This window comes from Amphiura filiformis, chromosome 12 (genome assembly GCF_039555335.1).
Source record: "Amphiura filiformis chromosome 12, Afil_fr2py, whole genome shotgun sequence".
In the NCBI taxonomy this organism is placed as follows: Eukaryota; Metazoa; Echinodermata; class Ophiuroidea; order Amphilepidida; family Amphiuridae; genus Amphiura; species Amphiura filiformis.
In genome coordinates, this window is record NC_092639.1 from 35047678 (window position 1) to 35070113 (window position 22436).

Consider the following 22436-nt stretch of genomic DNA (forward strand, 5'->3'; position numbering starts at 1 on the left):
CAGTTATGCGCCAATACAGCCGCTGCATCACCTCTGGTCCTCCTACTCTCATCCCCAGGGTGTGTTGTTGTTTGCAGTAGTTGATCGTATTCATGACTCAAAGAATAATGTTCCTTCATGTAGTGTCTATGTAGTATTCGAGGACATGACAAAGTCATTTAGATAGCTTATGAAATCTAAAATGGCTTATATTCCGAATTCAAAATGGCGGCCAAAATGGTGAAAATTAGGCAAACGTATTTGAATGGCTTTCTCAGGCTGATGATGGTGATTTGAGTGTTTAGGTATATGTTTGTTCACATGACAAAGTCATTTACATAAAAACAAAAACGGCTGTCAAAATGCCAAATATTATTGTAACTTATTTGAACGGCATTCTCGGACATATGGTGGCAATTTGTGTGTAGGTATATGTTTGCGGACATGACAAAGTCATTTACATAATTTATATAAATCCAAAATGGCTACCATATATGTCCAAATATTCAAAATGGCGGCCAAATGGCATATATTAGTCCAAATTATTTGAATGGTATTCTCAGGCCAATAGTGGTGATTGTGGTGTCCAGGAATATGTTTGTAGACATGACAAAGTCAAATTGTGGGATAGGCTTTTAAGACGGAAATTCATAACAATTAGTGGGTTTTAGCAGGTTCGCCGTCGGACAAGTTCAGAACTGTCAAGCTTTCGTCAGGAGTAGCTCTGACTTCTTCAGGACAAAGTACCTAAGAATGAGACATGTAGACCGCCCCTTTTGCCTACTGATGACTCTGAAAAGAGCTGTTCACTGAAGACTGCCCCTTGTCAACATAGAACAAGCAGATCTCGCCTCCCCGTGTCTACAGAAACAAGAACGGCTCTTTTCAGAGTCATCAGTAGGCAAGGGGTGGTCTACATGTCTCATTCTTAGGTACTTTGTCCTGAATAAGTCAGAGCTACTCCTGACGAAAGCTTGACAGTTCTAAACTTGTCCGACAGCGAACCTGCTAAAAACCCACTAATTGTTATGACAAAGTCATTTAGCTAGTTTAAAAAATCCAAAATATAGCTGCCCTATTGTCCAAAATTCAAAATGGCAGCTAAAATAGTGAATTTTACTAAAAAGTGTAGCTCACCACATGTCCAAGGCAAACTGGGCTAATTGTAGAACCATCGTTAGGCCAATTGAACTTGGACTGAATTTAAATGGAAATACTTTTTGTTTGTATATTTTTATTAAATATTGAAATAATGAATAAAGTGAGTGAATAACAAAATAAAATGTCCCTGATACTGTCATAATTTAAGGTTTCTTTTAAGGGGTACTACACCTGGCCAATTTGTGCCTATTTTTGCATTTTCTCAAAAATTATAGCACATTTTTGATAAGTAAGATATGTATAGTATAGGGTCCAGAACTACACCTACTGTACTGAAAATTCAGCAAGTCAAAGCAAGTAGTTATTGATTTATTTATCAAATATTGGTTTTCCCTCATTTTTGACTGTACCTCCACAACTGTTGTCTGTGCCGAAATAAAATTTCCATTGCAGTAGTTGTAGTCTTTGCCCCTATAATATACATATCTTACTTGTCCCCAATGCGCTATAATTTTTGAGAAAAATGCAAAAATAGGCACAAAATTGGGCAGGGGTGTAGTACCCCCTTAAATAAAGTGATTGAAAAAAAAACTTGGCCCAAGATTTCAATTTTTTTCATTTTTTCGATCGGTTGCTGAGGGTATTTTGGCAGGCAGCCATTTTTTGTCATGTCCACAAACATATACTTACATGTAGCCACTCAAATCATGACCATTGGCCTGAGAAAGCCATTCAAATAAGTTTGCCTAAAGTTCCCTATTTTTTGGCTGCCATTTTGAATTTTGGAATATAAAGAAGCCATTTTGGATTTTATAAGCTATCTAAGTAACTTTGTCATGTCCACAAATATTATACATAGACACCAAAACACCACCATTGATCGGCCTTGGAATACATTTTTTGTAATTGTGACCCCCATTGTAGGAGCACCCGCCGGAAAAAGTACTTTGGGCACATTTTATCAAAAAGGGGCTGACGGAATGTGTCCATCATAAAGGAACACTATTTCCCATCTGCACGTGACTTAGAGCCTGATGAGTTGGTTTCTTCTTCAGAAGATCGTCATTCATGGTGGTGCCTTGCCGCCTGATTTTCACTGCTTCTTTGATCCATCGTTTGTATTTATCTACCTCGTTACCTAAAATTTCAGCCTCCTCTCAGTCAATGATATGGTCTTTTTCAAGAACATGGTGTCTGATGGCCGATTTATTGATTGCTGATTGAGAAGCTTTTCTGTTCGCTCTTGTACGAACATTTACACATGCCTTATCAGCCTCTGGCCTAAGTTCTTCAAGCCGTTTAGACGTGGGCTTTTACCAACAGAGCTATCAAGGAAGCCAATGGCATTGAAGTGTTATATTATAATACTTTATAGGCCCAATGTTCTAAATCATCTAGACCAGCACTCTTTTAGCTTGATAGCTTAGTTGGCAAGAGCACTGGTTTTGATACCCAGGGGTCCTAGGTTCAAATCCTGGTCAAGCATGAATATTTTCTTGTTTTGCCTACTCAAGGGAAAGAGTAAATTATGCGCAACTGTTGCTGTAGTTTATCACATTACTGTACATGGAAAATATCCATTTTGTCATTGTAAGTAAGCAGTTCAAAGTTGGTGAAGCATGAACAAAAAATCACACAAAAATGTCCACTTTTACAGTATAGAGTGTATGCAATAAACCAACCTGAATGGTATAAAAACTGAAATGGCAGCCATGCTGGAGGACAGTTCTAAGATAACTTAAGGAGGCTGTGTACTCTCAGACATGCATGTAGTACAAGTGCAATAACTTTGTAATTATTTAGCAAGACATATAAAAGTATACATTTTTATGAAGGCAAGACATCAATAAATCTTAATATAAATACAGATTTGGGGTAAAAACAACAATTATGAAGAAAATCACAAAAAGTGAGTTTTTGGCAATATTTGCTAGGTACATCATAACAAAAAAATACTATTTGCAAAATATTTTATTTTGTTTTTAGCTCAATCTTGAGGCTCCATTCCAAAAACGTTTTTTTTTTATTTTTTTTATATTTTATATATCAAATTGAACTTTTTTAAATTCACAAACGTCTATTTGCACAAAATGATGCCTAAAATCGGAAAACCGTTTTTTGAGTCGATCATGCTTTTTACGATGATCATATTTGCTTACCTATAGATGCTGTATTTATTGAGTTATCGTGTACCTAAATCGTCATTTTACCGAGAAAATGAACATTGAAATAATGGCCGTTGAAGTTTAAAGTGGTCACATTTTGCACTTTCATCGAATCTCACAGGAGAATCGGCAGTTTTCGTTTTTATACCTTATATTACGTGAACATCGGGTAAATCCACAGCCCCTTGATAAATTTGAGCGAAATCCATTCATAACTTGATATTTAAACCGGGGAAAGAACTTGAAAAAACCCACATTTTATCAGCTAAAAGCGGAGCCATTTGACCACTAGGTTTTTGTGAAATCAGTGCTTCCGTGGTGTTTCCATAAGATGCGCCACGCATGCAGATAAGCGTCGCATATCGTAGCGTATTTGTGCGTTAACAAATTGCGCGATACGCATACGCGATGCGTTGTTGCGCGCGTGTACCCTGCTGGTTCAACAAAGATTTTCTTTCCTTTTCAATTTCAAACATGAGTGGAATAAGGAAATAAAATCCTTAAAATATTGCAGTTGGAGTTTACAAATCTGGATTTTCATTCCTTGTATTTATAAAAACATAACAAAGTACAAACATATCAAAAAACTCAATTTTGCGAAAGAAACAATGTCTAGAGTACACAGCTGCCTTAAGATGACAGAGGGACAGGTCTCTAGATCAAATCTAACAAAAATTCATACCTATCACACATTTTATTGTATTATATCATGCACATTTTCCCGTGGTACCTTATGGAGGACAGAATTTTATTTAAATGATGATGACTCTGTTATGAGTGACGTCGTATTGCGTACCCTCTATTATGTGTGACGTGGACGTCTTAAATGATTCAAGTTCACAGTTCATCCAAATCGAAAAGTTTTTCCATTTAAGAAGGAGTAAAAAGCAAATATATTGGTAATGAAGAGATTTAATAGACATTCAAAGGTATATTTTAAAACTTTTTGAACCAAATATTTCAGAGAAGCCGTTCTCCGTCATATCAGTGTAGAACTATGTAAATATTTTTAGTTGGAAAAGGAACTACCTTTATCGATAACCTGTAAAGACATACTGTGTACAGTGACATATTATGATTGATTGCTAAACTTAAAAATTTGCCCTGAACAAGTTAAATAAAAAAATGCATCAAAATGCCATTTACAGCGGTTTTTACCAAGAATTTGTCTTTTATTGATTTTACTAGTGAAGTGTGGTCACATTTGAAGACTTTGAGTCCACGTCGGAGACTTGGCAAGTATACTGAAGATCGAGAAGAGACGATTAACTACATTTAAAGAGGTAAATTGTATGTTTCTTTGCATTGTACTGGAAAGAAAACAAGTAATACCAGCAGGATTTTTCTAAGGTTTAAGGTTGAATTCATGCTTTTTCTGGCTCCGTATTTCACACTCTATTTATTTGACCCTTTATTATTTTTGATTTTTGAGTCAACATGGGGGATGTTTCAAGGAATTCAGGCTGTTGTTTTTCCCAAATTTCTGCACATTTTTATTTTCTGCCTAATGTACGCACAATTTCTGGCTTGCACCAGTTTCAGGCCACGTGAATGAAAAAAAAAGTAGACAGGATCGATCTGTGGGGTAGTTATACAAGTTTCCAAGGTTTAAGGTTGAATTCATGCTTTTTCTGGCTCTGTATTTTACATTCTATTTATTTGACCCTTTATTATTTTTGATTTTTGAGTCAACGTGGGGGATGTTTCAAGGAATTCAGGCTGTTTTTTCCCAAATTTCTGCACATTATTTATTTTCTGCCTAATGTACGCACAATTTCTGGCTTGCACCAGTTTCAGGCCACGTGAATGAAAAAAAAAGTAGACAGGATCGATCTGTGGGGTAGTTATACAAGTTTCCAAGGTTTAAGGTTGAATTCATGCTTTTTCTGGCTCTGTATTTTACATTCTATTTATTTGACCCTTTATTATTTTTGATTTTTGAGTCAACATGGGGATGTTTCAAGGAATTCAGGCTGTTTTTTCCCATATTTCTGCACATTATTTATTTTCTGCCTAATGTACGCACAATTTCTGGCTTGCACCAGTTTCAGGCCATGTGAATGAAAAAAAAAAGTAGACAGGATCGATCTGTGGGGTAGTTACACAAGTACAAAATGCAGGGGGGGGTAATAAATGTGAGCACAAAGGCAGTTAAGTTCAACAGAAGTTTTAAAAAATGTGTCAATTTGACACACTGCATTTTTGACACACCCTGCATTTTGTACATTTTAATTTTAGCCAATTTTATCATGCCTAGTCTAATATTCAAATATTTGTTAAATCTTGCATCATTAATCGATCCTCGTTGTGTTCTGCATCCTGGTCTGTTAGACTTGTCATTACTGTAACCACTCTGGTATAAGCCCACCTTCGGCTATAAGCCCACCCCCCTATTTATCAAAACATTCTGAGAACATGGGTGCACTCAGGTATAAGCCCAGTACTAAATTTTGGCCAAGTTCTTAAATCGAATCAATGCTTTGCTCTCATATTTAAGAACAAATATTTAAAAAATTTCAGTTGATAATTAACATTCCACACTTATAATTTTAAGAAATTGACATAGATGATAGAAATTACTGGTACATTGGGCATATACAAATGACAAATGGGGGATAATTGTTCTTATTTTAAAATTCAAGCACTAGCATTTCCCTGGTTATAAGCCCACCCCCATTTTTTAAGTGAAATCTGCCATGTAGGGGGGTGGGCTTATACCCGAGTGGTTACGGTACCTGCTATTACCTCGCCATTATAATCCGAGACTGAATTAAAATGACTATTTTGCATCTGATGTCACTGTCAATCAAACTCCGCATGACCCTTGATTGGTTAGTAGCGTGTTAAAGGAGTGTTGATTCATTTGATACCTTCTTGGGAGAAAAGGAATCACAGAAAAATGGTGGAAAAACATAATTTTGTTTCCTTTTGTATGTATTGCGTAATTTTACTTTGCTTTTTGATGTATTTTTAGCCGAATTTGTAAAATAAAATAAAATAAAATAAAATAAATTTGGGTGCAGTTGTCTCTACTAAAACCCACCAAAAACAGGCATCACCAAAATTTGTTGAAAATGCACCCAAAACCATGCCTGTATACCATCAAACAGTAACACTCACAAGGTGAGGCCCCTGGGATTTAGGCCTTTGACCTCAACAGACGTTTATGTAAATAATTAGGCTCCGATTATACCTGGGAGGTACTCAACTTTTAAAGTGACATTGGGTGGATGATTCTGTCCAAATTTGGCCTCAGTTCAGTTGTCTCTGCTGAAACCCACCAAAAACAGGCATCACTGTACCAAAATTTGCTGAAAATGCACCCAAAACCATGGCTTATAAGGGGTGGTGCAATAATTATGTGTACCCCAGGGTGAATTATAGGGGGGCAAAGATTTTTGGCAGGCCAAAGGGGGGCAAGCATTTTTGGCAGGTCGAAGGGGGGGGTCAAGCGATTTTTGGCAGGTCGAAAGGGGGGCAAGCAATTTTTGGCACAGATATTTTGGGCACCGTTCTATATTACGCCCTAAAAGGCGTGAGGAAAGCGTTACGAACACGTTCCAATATGCAAGATTTCCTGCTCGCTGCGCTCGCATTATATGTTAAGACAATTTAAGGTTTTAAATTCGGGTTCCCCAAAATCTTGCATGTGTAAGGGGGGCCAAGGGGGGGCAAAGATTTTTTGGAACATCAAAAGGGGGGGGCAAAGTTTTTTAGCACGGCCAAAGGGGGAACAAGCGATTTTGGCAGACCATTTTGAGAATTCACCCCGGGTACACATAATTATTGCACCACCCCTAATATGCCTGTATACCATCAAACAGTAACACTCACAAGGTGAGGCCCCTGGGATTTAGGCCTTTGACCTCAACAGACGTTTATGTAAATAATTAGGCTCCGATTATACCTGGGAGGTACTCAACTTTTAAAGTGACATTGGGTGGATGATTCTGTCCAAATTTGGCCTCAGTTCAGTTGTCTCTGCTGAAACCCACCAAAAACAGGCATCACTGTACCAAAATTTGCTGAAAATGCACCCAAAACCATGGCTTATAATATGCTTGTAAACCATCAAACAGTAACACTCACAAGGTGAGGCCCCTGGGATGTAGGCCTTTGACCTTGGCAGACATTTATGTAAATATAATTCGGTCTAGAAGAAAAATACTGGGAATCTATAATCAAAGTAGGTTAAAATATGCAGCAAGTGATCACTTCCCAGGATCACACACGTATATAAAGGGAAAGATAAATATGAATGAATAAAGAAATAGATAAATGTGAAATAAATTAAATAAAAACATATGAAATGATGAAGGATAAATAATTGATAGTATCTTTTTATGGTATGTATGGGTATAAACAGAAATATAAAGACGCAAGATGATGACCGATAAATAATTGATAAATATCTTGTTATGGTATGTATAGGTATACAAAGACAAAATGATGAAGGATAAACAATTGATCAATATCTTGTTTTGGTATATACAGGAATACAAAGACAGAGAGGCAGCCCTGCTGGTCGATAGATATCGTTATTTGGATCTATTCCCGTGTTCACAAGCAGAACTTAAGGCCCTTGGATACAAGGTACGTAAATAGATTTTATAAGACTTGCATTAACATAAATAAAAAATTTTATAAGACTTTCAATAATCCCTGGGATACAAGCAACGTAATGCAACAAATACTGTAAAATACTGTCTGTCCATCCTTCTGAGGATGTGAGTGTGATTTCTTGGAACTGGTAAGGCATATAGTGATGTGATTTGGATGAGATGTGGCAATAAGCCTAATTCCATTAGGTTTTTGTTGCAAAATATGCTAATTTGGTAGCTCATGTACATAAATTTGCATAAATTTCATTCCGTCCATCCGTCCGGGTTGATAGTGCAATTTTTAGTGATGTGACTTGGTGGGGGTGACAATATGCGGTCTTCAAATTCCATTTCGTTGCAAAATATACTAATTTAGTAGCTCATTAACAAAGATTTAATTTTTGGGAATCTGAATTCCCCCCCCACAGCTGAAATCTCTCCAGTTTAAATGATGCTGGAGGCACTGCGGCAGGCACTTTGCGTAGAGAACCACGCAACCTGAGAACCTTAAAATTCTAGTTTCCAGTATTCCAGTACTTCCAATAATCCAGTATGAAATGAATGTGTAGAGAATGTTGTGATGATCTGAGATAGGTTTTCCAAATTAATATGGAATTCCAAATTTGTGACATTTTTTAAACACATTTTTGATCGCAACAAATTTTAAAAGTAATTTTAAGCCCCAAAATTCTCAGTAATAGTAATAATATCCAGCAGTATTATTGGTCTTTGCACCTCATGCTCCATCAAGGTGCCCACCATCCTCCCCGGACCCCACTGGGGGCTTTAGACCTACAAGCAAATTATTAAGTGTAACAATGAAGCAAATCCATTTGACAACCTAAACAGTATGTTAAAAGAGGATGACACATCCCATTCAAGTTTAGAAATCACATAGTTTTCCAAGTAAAGTGTTGGATACATGCTTTACATCCTATTCAAGCTTGGTTGAATGACTTTTATCCCTACCTTTCAGACCCTACCTTTCAAAGTATTTGAATACCTGTCCTGTGTATTTCAAACAGTATTTGAAGGCTCAATAGAATACTGTGTCAAGAATAAGTTGTAATACCATTATCTCAGTGTTGATGGAGAGAAAGTGGGGATGAGGTTGTTGATCAGACCATCCTCCTTTAATATTTGATTTCTCTTTTGCTCTTTTTGTTTTTGATAATTTGTTTGGGGTATTGAAATTAGTATGCACCACTAGATTGGTTCAACTCAACAGATCACAGCAACAAGTAGGTCTGGAAAAAAATAGGCAATTTGGCAATCTACTTGCCTGAGTGCACCCTTGTTCCCTGAATGTTTTGAAAAATAGGGGGTGGGCTTATAGCCAAAGGTTAGCTTATACATGGGTGGTTACGGTATATAAGAAATGGAGGGGAATTCTGCTAAGTTAAAGGGAAATGTATCTCTCTTGCCGGGAAATAAACATATTTTGCAGACCTGGCAGCAGGTTTCCCCAGTCAGAACTCTTGCCCCACCCTCCTGTAAAAACTCAAAATTATGAAAATTTCCCATTTTGTGGCAATTTGCACACAATATGTTGGTTTTTGTCCCCTTTTGAAATACACTCCCCTTGCCCCCTCTCGAAAAAGAAATTCTGATGTGTTAAGTTAATATACATAGATTAGGAGCTGAGTTGGTGCTGAATTTTTTTAATTAAATTACTTATTGAGCTAGAGCACGATACACACTCTCTGCCTGATACACTTCAGCAGAATCAAGATCAGCGTTCAAAAAAGTGGTTATCCGGTTGTCCAAATTAACCAAAACAAGCGAAAATATTTTTTTTTTTACATTTCAAGTAAATTTTTCAAAAAATAATATACGATTCCCTAATTATATTAACTTTACGATGAATAAAACCAATTTTTAAAAACAAAATCAAACTATTCAAGTGTTTTTTTTTGTTTGTTTTTTGTATCTGCTATAATTAGCACATTTTTAGCATTTACTATTATGTTAATTTTGCGAAAACAAAAACGAGTGATGATTTCAGGAGGAGATCGAAAGAAATGTCAGATTTTGTAGCATATTTGTTTGGAAAATCATGGACAACTGAAATATTTGGCGGACAACCAAAACTGTTACCTGGTTGTCCGGTGGACAACCACTTTTTTTTCTTAATTCGAATGCTGATCGAGATGTCCATTTGTAGTTATATGCTTATTTAATTGTAAATTTGTTCATTGCCAAATTACACAGAAAGTGAAAAACTGTCTTGGCTAGATGCCAGGTATAGCGATCAGAATGATAATTGTGAAGATTGACATCACTCATAGAAACATGTGTTGATTACAAAAGGGTCATATGTTTTCAGGTTACTGAAGAGGTCTGTCCCCCTCCCACCCCTACTCCATTGCCCATGTTCCCATGCAGTGTTCCCTCCAAAGCCATATGGAGCTTATTGACCCAGCAAGTTGGGAAATTGGCCCAGAAGAATTTGAGAATGGGTAAAGGCAATAATAAGAGTGATTCTATAACGTTATTTACTTAAGGTTTTTGCTTTGTGTACCTTAAGATGTTTTTATTTTTACTTTGTAAGTGCTTCAAGCTTGTCACATAAGGAGCAGCGCACCAAAAGTTTTCTGTTATGTTATGTTTTATGTTGTTATGTTGGACTTTTTTTATCCTTGAAGGGAACACTAATCCCATGGATGTTGTCAACAATTGAAAGTTTAGGATATTGTAAAATGTTTATTGATTATTATGAAATATTTAAAAATAAAATCCCAATACACACATATTGCAAAATGTAAATATTTAATACAGTAAAAGCGGACATTTTCGTGCATGTTAATTTTTTGCACTTTGTCAACTTTGTTTTTTAATTTGGTGTTCTAAGCTTCCTGTCAAATAAATTTAGAATTTAATTCGTGGAAATTACAAAACGTTTTACAATTTTGTAATTTATTTAGTATATGTAATGCCTATGAGCTGTCAAGTACTTTCAAGTTTTATACAAAATTTATTGCAAAACTATTTTTATGCAACTTAAGGGCTCAGATAGCGATGTTTTCACATATTTTTTGTGAGACCCGAGAGCACATCAGAAGGACATTGCCCATATTCAGAATGCAATTTGGTATGTCTGATGTGCTCTCAGGTCCTACAAAAATGCTGTACAAAGGTGGGTGACCAAGCCCTAAAAGATTTGAATCAAGACCACTGTATGTAGACAAGAATGGTTCTTACAAAATTTGTAATAAATAACTAAAGACAGGAATTCATAACATCCGACTCATCCGCCAAGCGGATCTCAAGGTATCAATCAGTCACAACACAACCGGATAAGATGGGACAGGAATATATACGTCAAGGTCTGCTATAAAAATGCAGGAAGCAGGGGCGTCTATTCTTCCATTAATTGCCCCCAAAGGGGAGAGAATAATTTTACCCCTTTGGGTTAGAATTTTGCATTTTGAAAGAAAAAAAATAGAGGGGAAAAACAGAAGAAAGTCAACAGATTTAAGGAAGATTAAAAATAAAATTAACAAATTTGGGGGGAAAATGTATAACTGGAATATGTATTATTATATGTTATGGCTATTTTTGGAATGAAATGGATGGTCACTGGCTGGTGGTTCTGGCTTTTCTTGTTATGTACTGCTTCTCCAGCTTTGATTCAATTTCAATCCTGTCTTCTCATTGCATAAATATCATGTAATTAAAAATACTAAGATTCCCCATAGTTTTACTGTAATAATGTTGAATATTTACAAAATCTTACACGATGAAAAACAAGAATCCTTTCTATTTAAGGCCAAATAAAAAAGAAAGTATGTCTCAGACACATTTGGTAAAAAAGCTAAGTGCTATGCATTTTTTTAAATTTTTTTAAGAATATGACCTATGCGATATGCGATATTTTATTTTTTTTTTTACAGGCAAGGCACAATATTTGATACTCAAATACAGAAACATAGTAATGTATATATACACAATGAATAGTTTTGTTTGTCTCTTTTACAATCATGGCGAAATAATGGCAAAAAACAACAACCAAACTGCAAAAAAAGACAAAATTGGATCGCTATACGATACTGACAATGAACATAGGGGCAAAAAAAACCACAAAAAAACAACAACAAAAAACACAGCCAACGTGTAGCGCTAAGCGCTAAATTGATTTCACATAGCAATGCACGCGGTGTCTGAGACATGCATTCTTTTTTTCTTGGCCTAAAAATGCCTAACTTATGTTTTATATATAATGGTATTATTCAGGATCTGCTCCGTAAACATACAGTTGTAACAACAACAGTAACACCGTCAATGGCTGTCGATGAATCACAAAGTCAGCAGGAGGAAGAAGCCACACCTGAAAACAAGAAAACAGAGTTTCCAAGACCAGACCTGGATCAAATGTTGCCTTATAAACCAAGAGCCTTTGCTCGTAAGTACATGTAGTTGAAAATAAAGATGGCAACGATATGTAGTCCATTTGGTTTCCTTGATGCAGTGACATCAGGGTGGTCCAGTGGATGCATTATTGAATTGTGTGCGTTACATATGCTATCAAAGTCAGTGCATCTGTACACAGTGGCGTAGCCAGGATTTTTGAACCGAGGGGGCACAACTTGTAAATGTACCGACTGAAATATTTTTTTCCGACGGAAGTTGTGATTTGTTGACCCAAATTTTTTTTGCATGGTTTGAAAAACTGAAGAGCAAAAAAAAAAGGATAATAGGCGATATCAACATAAAAACACACAATTTTTATGTAAAATTCAATTTCATTCACAATTTTTTTTGATAATTCTCCCCTTTTTTCTGTCACCCTGGGTGAATAATAGCCTATTGTTAACCCAATTTTTTTTTCACCAACACCTTCATTCTACCGACGGCCTTACATGAACCGACGGCCATGACGAGGGGGGGGGGCACCGGCTACGCCACTGTCTGTACACACACATAGTAACTGCAACAAAGTACTGAAGATACTGCCTTGTGGTAACCAAATGGACTATTGCATGTGTCTGATTCAGAATATGTGTTAATGTGATGTCCAAAATAAGGCCAAAAAAATGCAAATTTGCTGTGTTGCTCTCAAGTGGGAAAATGGGAAAGTTGACTGGTAGGTCAGTTGATTTTCTTTTTTCTTTTTTTTGTTGCAAATATGTGACACGATCTGGTCCATGGGGGCCAAAGGCAGCAAATTTGAAACTGAGATATAAAGGTAAAAATATGGAGTAAAAAAACAATAAAATACATAAGAAAATAAACATCCAAAAACTTCATAACTTTGGAACAAAGCAGCGTTCGAAATAGGGCCTGGCCAGTAACTTTTCTGACTGGTATTTAGTTCCCGGCCCGGCTGGCCGGTAACTTTTTGAGGCATATTTCGAACACTAGAACCAAGTATGCTAGACACTTGGTGTTTTCAGTAAATGATAACCTATTGTATGTATAATGTGGTAATTACAATAGCTCAATTTTCAAAAATGCCTCCTTTGGCCCCCATGGACCAGATTGTGTCACATATGTTAATTTTAATATGTTACAAGTCACAAGAGCGCGAGTACCGCCCCTTGTTTCTTCAGTAAACACTTGAAATAAAAGCAATATAAAGAATCAAAATTTGTTGCTGCGAACTATTGTAGAAAAACGGTTAAAAGCCACTTTAAAACACTAATGCTTGAGAAATTAAATGAAATAACACTCACATCTGCATTTTCCCAGGAACCTGTTGATGTTTCTAATAGGTGACACTGTTTTGAGCAGTGGATCGTATATGCAATCAAAAAGGGTTCTTTATGCCTCCACTGCGAGGCATACTGTTTAATACTTCTTTCTGGGCTAAGAATGTAAATAGTTGTACTAGATCTATAACATGCATGCAGTACCATTTAAAAGGAATCTTCACAAAGAATTTGGGATTTTTGACAGTTAAACAACTTGCTAGAGGTTTTTGGCATTTGTGCCAAAAAAGTTGTTTCTGAGATTTTTGGTAATCGTGCAACTTACCAGTTGCATATCACGTTCGGTCTAATCTCGCTTGTCGTCCATCTCTTATTTTTGTTTTCTAAGTTATCCGACTGGAGAATCTATAAAGCGAAATGTGTTTATCACAACTCACAAATCTTATCACTGTATTTTTACTCTTATGTTATTCTTAACGTAATGCACAGCAGATTATCTTTGATCACCTAGTTTTATATACATTGGGATATGTGAAAGAGTACTGTAAAAGTAGAAATTTTCGCGAGGTTTTTATTTTCGTGAATTTCACGAGTGGACATAAAATTGCAAAAATAAAAACTCCCGAAAATAACCTTTTGCATTAGGTTTCTATTGTATCAATATCAAAACCGCGAAATTTAATTCTCGCGCAATGGACAAAATCTTCAAAATCGCAAAAATATTGACTTTTACAGTATGTGACAAAGATTACAAATTGTTCATTTGAGGATCATTGTAGTATCAGGCAGAACCATTACAGAATGGTCTTAATTGACCTTTTAGGTCAATCCCATAAACCGTTGCGGTTAGACCTGTGATGTTGTCACACGGATGCGCACGCAGAAAGCTGAATCGCGGCCGAGTTACAAAGTTACCACGACAGAATTGCTTTATTCCTTGTGGTAGTAACTAGATAGTTGTCCAAGATGCTGACCGCTGCACTGCACACATTGTTACTGCGCAGTAACGATGCTCGCTAAACGGTGTGCACATTGGCATGTAATCATTTTTATGGGTGTGACAGAAGTTTCCAGAGGAGGCTTAAAGGTATTCCTACAATGCACTATGATTGGGAAACTTGATCAATATAACCTAACTTTAAAGGCAAAGTCCCCATTGCCACACACACAAAATGGTAATTTTAAAACTGCAGCCAACAAGCTAATTGTTGAGACTTATAACAGTCATATTGTCCCACTGCATTAATTTTATTCATAAGTCTCAATGTTTTGAATGTTAAATAAAAGGATGAAAACAAAAGATATTTGCACACAATCCCAATGCAAGGTATGGTCAACTATGCCACATGTGTACAAAAGCCAGACATACCAAGGTCAGAAACCCCATTGGGTTATGGGAATGCCTTTAAACATCCTCTGAAAAGTTTCAAAGTAGATTGGTTACTGAGATTGGCCTGAGTGGATCAGATTGGGTCACATATGTGTTCTTCCATAAAGTAGTGTCTATGTTTTTATAATCCAAATGAATTTATAAATACAAAAGGTACCATTGAATGTCTGAAAAAATCTCAAGTTGGAGGATGTAACAGGTACACTAAAATGTCCTTAAATCTCTTAAATCAAAGGTTGAGTGGAAAAATAATGGTTCAATTAGACAACAGACAGAATCCGAATGGTTCTGATTTTTTGCCTCCTTATTATAGTGCCAATTTGCCTCAGCTTCGCTTCTTTATTTATTGTTATCTGGTCCTTGGGACAGTGGCGGCGTCAGGAATTTTTTTGCGGGGGGCATTGAGGGGCGAAGTGAATTTCAGGGAGGGGCAAATCAACAAATTTTGCGCAAAATTACCGCAAAAAGGTGAAATTTTCATAAATGTGGGTTTTTACTGGAGGGGGGGGGGGGGGGGGCAACAGGGGGAGGGGGGGCAAGAGTTCTGACTGGGGAATTTTCCCCTCATGCCCCCTCCCCCCACCGCCACTGCCTTGGGAGCATTATAGTAATACTTCTTAGTAGACCGTGTGAGTACTTATATTATTATATTGAACAAATTTTTTTTCCAGAATAAAGGTCAAATAAATGAAATTGATTTATCCTGTTCTTTTGACAGCTCCTGGATCACACCCTGTTCCTGGTGGTGTATTTCCGCTTCCTCCAGCTGCAGCTCAAGTGCTCACAAAAATGCCACCTCCTGTGTGCTTTCAGGTTAGTGTACATGTTTGTTATAGTTTGTATGTCTTCCATGCAGCAGTAAATTCAATCAAATTGCATGATTTTTTTCAAAAACTGCTCATTTTTACTGCTCATTATTTTTGACTATACTTACTGACATGATGTGGAGAGAACTTTGAGAGACTATCAAGATGGTACTACTTACATTTTTACAGGAATCTGATATGCTAGTTGGATTCCAGCCCTCGAATTAACCCACGGCACCGACGGTATATTGCAGTGGGTGCCCACCCCCATTGCCGTAATGCCCTCAAAATATGTCCTTTACCGACGGCAGTTACTTGCCGTGCCCTTTAATGAAGTTGCTGTGGGTGCCCTAGCCAGCCAGCCATGCCCCTTCATTATAAAATCATTTACAAGTACTGGTTAAAACCCCGAAAAATTGTGGAAAATTAAAATCAAAAATCTTGAACACGATCGCTATTTTGAGCATCGTAACCCAGCTATCAATCAATAGTTTGTTGTGAATTAATATTCATTACATGTACCCTAGGTACGTAAGCTTACATATTCAGCCAATCACATCAGCTTTTATACATTATCTGGTTGCTAGAAATCTGACTTCATGTCGTGAACAAAATCCGAGTGCTGGGCAAATCAATTATTGATCTCTCGATTAGCAAACATTGACTTCCCATTGCAAACCGATGGCGATACCCTTCCGGTATCGTCTTATCTTGTACATGTGAGCCCATCTCTAGATATGTTTTGCACGAAATAGTTTTTATCCCGGCGAATTTGATCAATATTATTACCGAAAGTTACAGCTGTTTCAAGTCCGTTTTGCAGCTCAGAACTAGGGATAAATTAAACTGTTAATTTTTGACTGCTTTGTATTATTTAAGCAGGTTTTTTGAGCAATCAGGTTAGTTCTAGTGTAAAGTTGAGAGTCGAATTTTACTTTGGTGTCAAATTCAGCTGTGCAGCAATGCATCTATTCGCTTTTGAAAAATTGCCTTCACTGTGGTGCCCTTCTCAAATTTTCAAGTTGCCGTGATGCCTTTTTGAAATATTACAAATTGCTGTGCTGCCTTGCCTTTTAAGTGAAAATCCAAGGCAATTATCAACTTGCCCTAAAAAAAGTTGCTGTGCCCCTTCAGATCCTTAATTCGAGGGCTGTTGGATTCCTTGCATCATTTCCTTTATAAAAAATGTGTACTTTACAACAGTATCTAAATTGCTGTCTCGAGGACATACAGAATAAGACATGATGTGGAGAGAACATTGAGATGGTACTACTTATATTTTTACAGGAATCTGATATGCTAGTTGGATTCCATGCATCATTTCCTTTCCAAAAAATGTGTACTGTACATCATTACATTTGGATATACCGGGTGTCCCAAAAGTCCCTTAACATTGTGAATTTGCCATAACTTGCGTTGGGTTAATAGTGTTGTTACAAAAATTGCACAGTATGTAGATAATTCTTTTACAAATGTTATGATACCAAACATGCCTATGTGGTCATGACCCTTTGGCATGAAATTAATGGATATCTACCGTACCGTAAAACCCACTTTTATAAACGCAAAATAAGTCTCGTCATTTGAGACGTGAACACGATATAACGTGTTATCATTTTAAAATCTGTTTTGTTTAATTTGGCTGTGTTTGTTTGATTGTTTGTTTGTTTGTTTTCAATGCGTAATCTTCATTTTCTGTTTTATCTGGGTTTTATATGGAAACTACTTAAGATATTTTCTGAGGATTCGATGAACAGTTGTACGCGGTACGTTGTTCTCCATTGAAAGTTGACGTACTGATCACCTTGGGCTTTTCGCCACCGCTCTTTGTATGACATCAATGTTTGTAGCCGATCTTCCTGTTCTTCCGCGTCCTGCCCGAAGTAGATCATGAACAGATCCAGTTGATGGGAATTTCAGCACTAGTTGCTGGATTGTATTTCGCTGGGTAGTGCATAATTTACATTAAACTGTTCCCTAAACATTGCTTCAGTGAGTATGTCCGACTTTTTCTCGGCAAATAACCATACGACCTGAATACGTTGATCTATAGGAAATTCATCTTCATTTCAACTGTTTTAAAGTAAAGTTTAATATTGTCAATATATCCTAATTATAATCTAAAACAGCAGTCACGCTTACGCTAAGCCATGTAATCCATGAATGTTCATACCTAAATGTAGCGTGCGCAGTGAGTGAACCAACTCTATTGTTCAGGGAAGCACATCATTCATGTTCTTGAACAAAGGACACATGAGTTTGCTTTTGTGGGTTTGATACACACATATGTACAGTCGCACAGTAAGGTCAAAGGGTCATCAATAATGCTGTTTTTGGTATCAGAATAATTCTAAAAGATCAATCTATATGAATATGTTCTCCATTTTGGTATGAAGTAGGAAATATTTGAGATATGGCCAATTCACAATGTTAAGTTACTTTTGGGACACGCTGTACAATAAAAAACAGTATCTAAATTACTGCCTCAAAGACATACACACTATAATAAGAGCCTACTGACAGGATGTGGAGAGACCATTGAGATGCTACTACATTGAGATGCGCTATAGAGATATAATACAGAGAGTAATCATAATTGAGAACATTAACCTTTCGAGCATCACTATTTCTGAATTTTATGTCCAAAGTATATAAAACTTACATTTACAAAGGAAAAGAGTCAAGGAAGCAAAAATGTCAGGAAATATTAAAAAGTTATATTTAAACAGTTTCAGGTGAAAGAATACATTTTAGTATTCATAAGTATCAAGAAATCTCAAATTCGGGCGTGGACAAATGTTATTCTGCCCTTCAAGTGCATTTTATATTAAGGGGGTACTACACCCCTGGCCAATTTTGTGCCTATTTTTGTATTTTACTCAAATATTATAGCACATTGGTGACAATTAAGATATGCATGTTGTAGGGGCAAGGACTACAACTATTGCTCTGAAAATTCAGCAACTCAAGGCAAGTAGTTATTGATTTATTGATCAAATACTGGTTTTCCTCATTTTTGACTGCAACTCCACAACTGCTGTCTGTGCTGAAATAAAATTTCCAGTGCAGTAGTTGTAGTCCTTGCCCCTATAATATACATATCTTACTTGTCACCAATGCGCTATAATTTGTGAGTAAAATACAAAAATAGGCACAAAATTGGACAGGGGTGTAGTACCCCCTTAAGGGTTTCATAGAAACAAACAGCAAATTGATTCCCTTAAAGGGTCAACTCTTGCCAGAGCTCTTGGTAATACTTGTTTTGTATATAGAATTTTATTAAGATCAACACTATGGCTTTAACATACTTTTTAGTACACCTTGTGTTACATCTTATAGTTAATGTGAAATTTTTCCTCTATTACAGGGTCCATTTGTAAGGGTCGATGACCTTATGAAACTGATAGCAGAATGCCACATTCCAGAAAGTAAGTATAGAGATATTTTAATGGAAAGTATGCAGCACTATATGACAATTCAACCAGGTGCGTAGCCAGCATTGTCAGTCCGGGGGTGGGGGCAAACATCAGTATCGTCCCTATTATACGCTGTGAAGTCCCCTTCTCTTTCTCCCTCTTCTCCCCTTCCCCGTTTCCTCTCTTTCCCCTTACCCTTCTATTTCTCTCCTTCCTTCCCCTAATTTTATTTTTCTTCTCTCTCTCCTTCTCCTCCCTGTCCCGTTTCCCCCTTCTTCTCATTCTCTTTCCCATTTTTCTGCTTCTCAGTCCTTATTTTTCTGCTTCCCAGCCCCCATTTCAGGTTTCCGGAGGGGGGGGGAGTCTACCCCCATGCTGGCTACGATACTGAATTCAACATCAACATCAGCAGCAACAAATCGGATTGATACATGTTATAAATGAAGAAATGTTAATGAAACTGCATGTCCTGTTGAGATCCTCTGCACTTGCTAATACCTAAATGAATACCTGTAGCTCATTATGATGATGGGACCCTCACACAACTTGTTCAGCGAATAAGATCCTGATCGTATGTCACAATGTAAACACATTGCAACTGTCATAACTTTGTGCTTGATTAGGAGACAAGCATAGTATGGGTGGTAAATAGTGAGTCTTGGAAGACCAAATCATCAAAGGCATGACAATAATAAATTATTGTGCTGCAAAGCCTTGCAATGGACTGTAAAATAATTTTGTATTAAAATTTCCTTTTGTTTTGTAGTTGCACTAGTAGACCCAGTGCAGAATGGCGTCAACTCCAATGCAGATGACGCATCAGATGCAGACAAAGCAACCAAGAGGAAAAGAGCCGGCAATAAGGGTGATGACTCGGATGAAGAAGATGAAGAGATGGCCGCACCTGTACATGATATCTACAGAAGTAGACAGCAGAAGAGGGTTAGATAGGACTGGGATGGGAGAGTCGTAATCAGGGTTGTAGCTAGGATTTGTTTTATTACTCAGTAGCATTTGATGACAATCGTGCATATTTGGCAATTTGTTGCCAAAATTGGCCAACTGCTGGACTAATTCAATCAAATTGTGCAATTTTGGCCTCTGCGTGGTGGGCTCCAGTGCAACACCTGCAGCAGAGTGGTTTGCTTCACTACCGCCCACTATAGCTACAACCCTGGTCATAATGGAACAAATTTATGACTCCAAAGGGTTGCCCTTCTTTTCTTCCTGCCTGAGATGCAGCAAATTGCATCGGACTCAAGGGTGTACATGTCTAAGCTACACACCAATCTCAAAGTTAAACATGCCTTGAAGATGTGTAAGAATGAACAGGGCAGATTCTTGGTATAGACCCTATGCAATACTATGTCAATCAAACACTGTGTACTCCCAAGATAGATTCCAGAGAAAACAGTACCACTCTGTCATGGCAAAAGGGCCCAATTGACAAAATGAGGTAATGGATTAAAACTGTACTCAGCCTGCATAGACGTGTGTACATGGCAAACCATCCTAATTTGGGTATTTATTAGTGCTTGTGGGTTCGAATAAAAGTAAGTGTTTTATGTTTTTAATAGGTTGATATCAGATCCATTGATCTTCCTGTGTTGATACATGTAACTCATTTCTCCAAAAATGTCAGTTAGGCTAGGCTTTGGTAGAGCTGAATATACCAGGCATGATTCAATCAGGCGTTTCAATCGTCATTCTAAAATACTTGTAGCTATACCTCCAACACGGCCGCCAGTTCAATACACCCCTTATGGAAGACATGATCTTAATCTTCCACACAGGGAGTGTGAATTTCAAATGAGGTTACCTGAATGGGTGAGTCCATTTGAAATCTACACCCCATTTGTTAGAGGTTAAGGTCATGTCTTCGATAGGGGGTGTATGGATTTCAACTGGAACAGCCTAGTGACCTTTTTGAGGGAAGCAATGCTGATAAAAAGACCCAGTTCTTACCATTATACAGAATGATACTTGACTTCCCACAACCCCTAACACTCTACACCACTACCCCTACCATCCTACCCCACCAACTCCCCCAACCATTCATCAGGGGGATGTTTTAGGTACATCTACATCTCATCCATATCTGGATACAACCCTTAAAATACCAACTTCCAAGTGCCGAGGAAGAGAAATTCGGAAGTGCTTTATAACAAATTCAGGAAATAAAGGAAAATGATTGGGTGGCAAAACATGGTTGGATTCTTGTCTGCGTAGTTTATATTAACTACTCCAACCAAAAAAAAATTACACCACACTAAAGAAAACAAAATTATCTTTTGGATTTTGAGCAAAACTCTTGATTTTCCATGCAAATAAAAAAATAATAAAACAAAATAAAATGAAATGCATTTGATATCAGAAAATTTTCCCCATATTGAAGCAATCAAGCACTTAGAACGTAGCTCAGCTGCTGTGCTGGTTGAGTGGTGTGGTGTGATAGCATCCTTTTTTCAAACAGAAGATGTAATAATAGAAGTGGGCATTACCAATAGTGTTTTTGAGGAATATGAGATGTTTTATATTTTCTGTGGAATGTGCCTGTTGTAGGTTGTTTGAACCTGTGACTGTTCTTTATGTGTTTGGTGATAACAGTAAAGTTGGGTCATCGGTAATAAGAAATCTCAGTGTGTGGATGGCATTGCAATATCACAATGGGCCCCCTCAAATCATATGTAATATAGGAAAGAGGCTAATATACATTAAAACATTGGGCCATTCCATTTCGAATACATACTCCCCCGTGAAAGATTTAACTAAAGACTTCTACAGAAGAAGCATGGCTTTCAAATGAAATAGACAATTGGGTAACTTCCATTTGAAATATTCACTAATCACTCCAGTTGTAGAAGATATATGTATAAAGCCATAAAAACAGGGGGAGTATGGTTTTCGTAATGATTAAGCCAATTACATTTGAAAAATATGCTGCCTCTGTAGAAAACTTTAGTGAAGTCTGCCACAGGTGTATTGCAGATTTTAAATTGAATAGCCCATTCAGACATTATACACCATCACATGAGATCAAGTAAATGATGCTTATCCATAAGGCCAAAAAAAAAAGGTTTGTCTCAAAGCTCACGAGAAATTTAAAAACAAATGCGAAATGTGATTTTTTTAATTCACAACTTTTTTTGGTAATTTTGAGAAAAAAAGTCTGATTTTCGCCGAGTTTTTTCTGGAAAAACTATAAAAAAAATTATGAAATAAAAAAAATTTCCGCATTTCTTTTTTTGTCAAATTGTGCGATTTTACAAACGCGCGTGCAAGCTTTGAGACAAACCCTTTTTTTTTTGCCTAATATAAGTATAAGAGGAG

General features: G+C 36.9%; 1 protein-coding gene across 1 annotated transcript in view; it reads left to right on the forward strand.

Annotated features, from left to right (window-relative positions):
* Nucleotides 1-21975, forward strand: part of LOC140166115 (cleavage stimulation factor subunit 3-like) — an 83360-nt gene extending 61385 nt beyond the window's left edge. Inside the window, 7 exon segments of the mRNA XM_072189501.1 lie at nucleotides 4439-4467; nucleotides 4470-4528; nucleotides 7740-7838; nucleotides 12080-12248; nucleotides 15603-15697; nucleotides 19058-19118; nucleotides 19873-21975. Coding sequence (XP_072045602.1) covers nucleotides 4439-4467; nucleotides 4470-4528; nucleotides 7740-7838; nucleotides 12080-12248; nucleotides 15603-15697; nucleotides 19058-19118; nucleotides 19873-20057 — 697 coding nt within the window. The 3' untranslated portion in view covers nucleotides 20058-21975.
* Nucleotides 21976-22436: the final 461 nt, after the last annotated feature.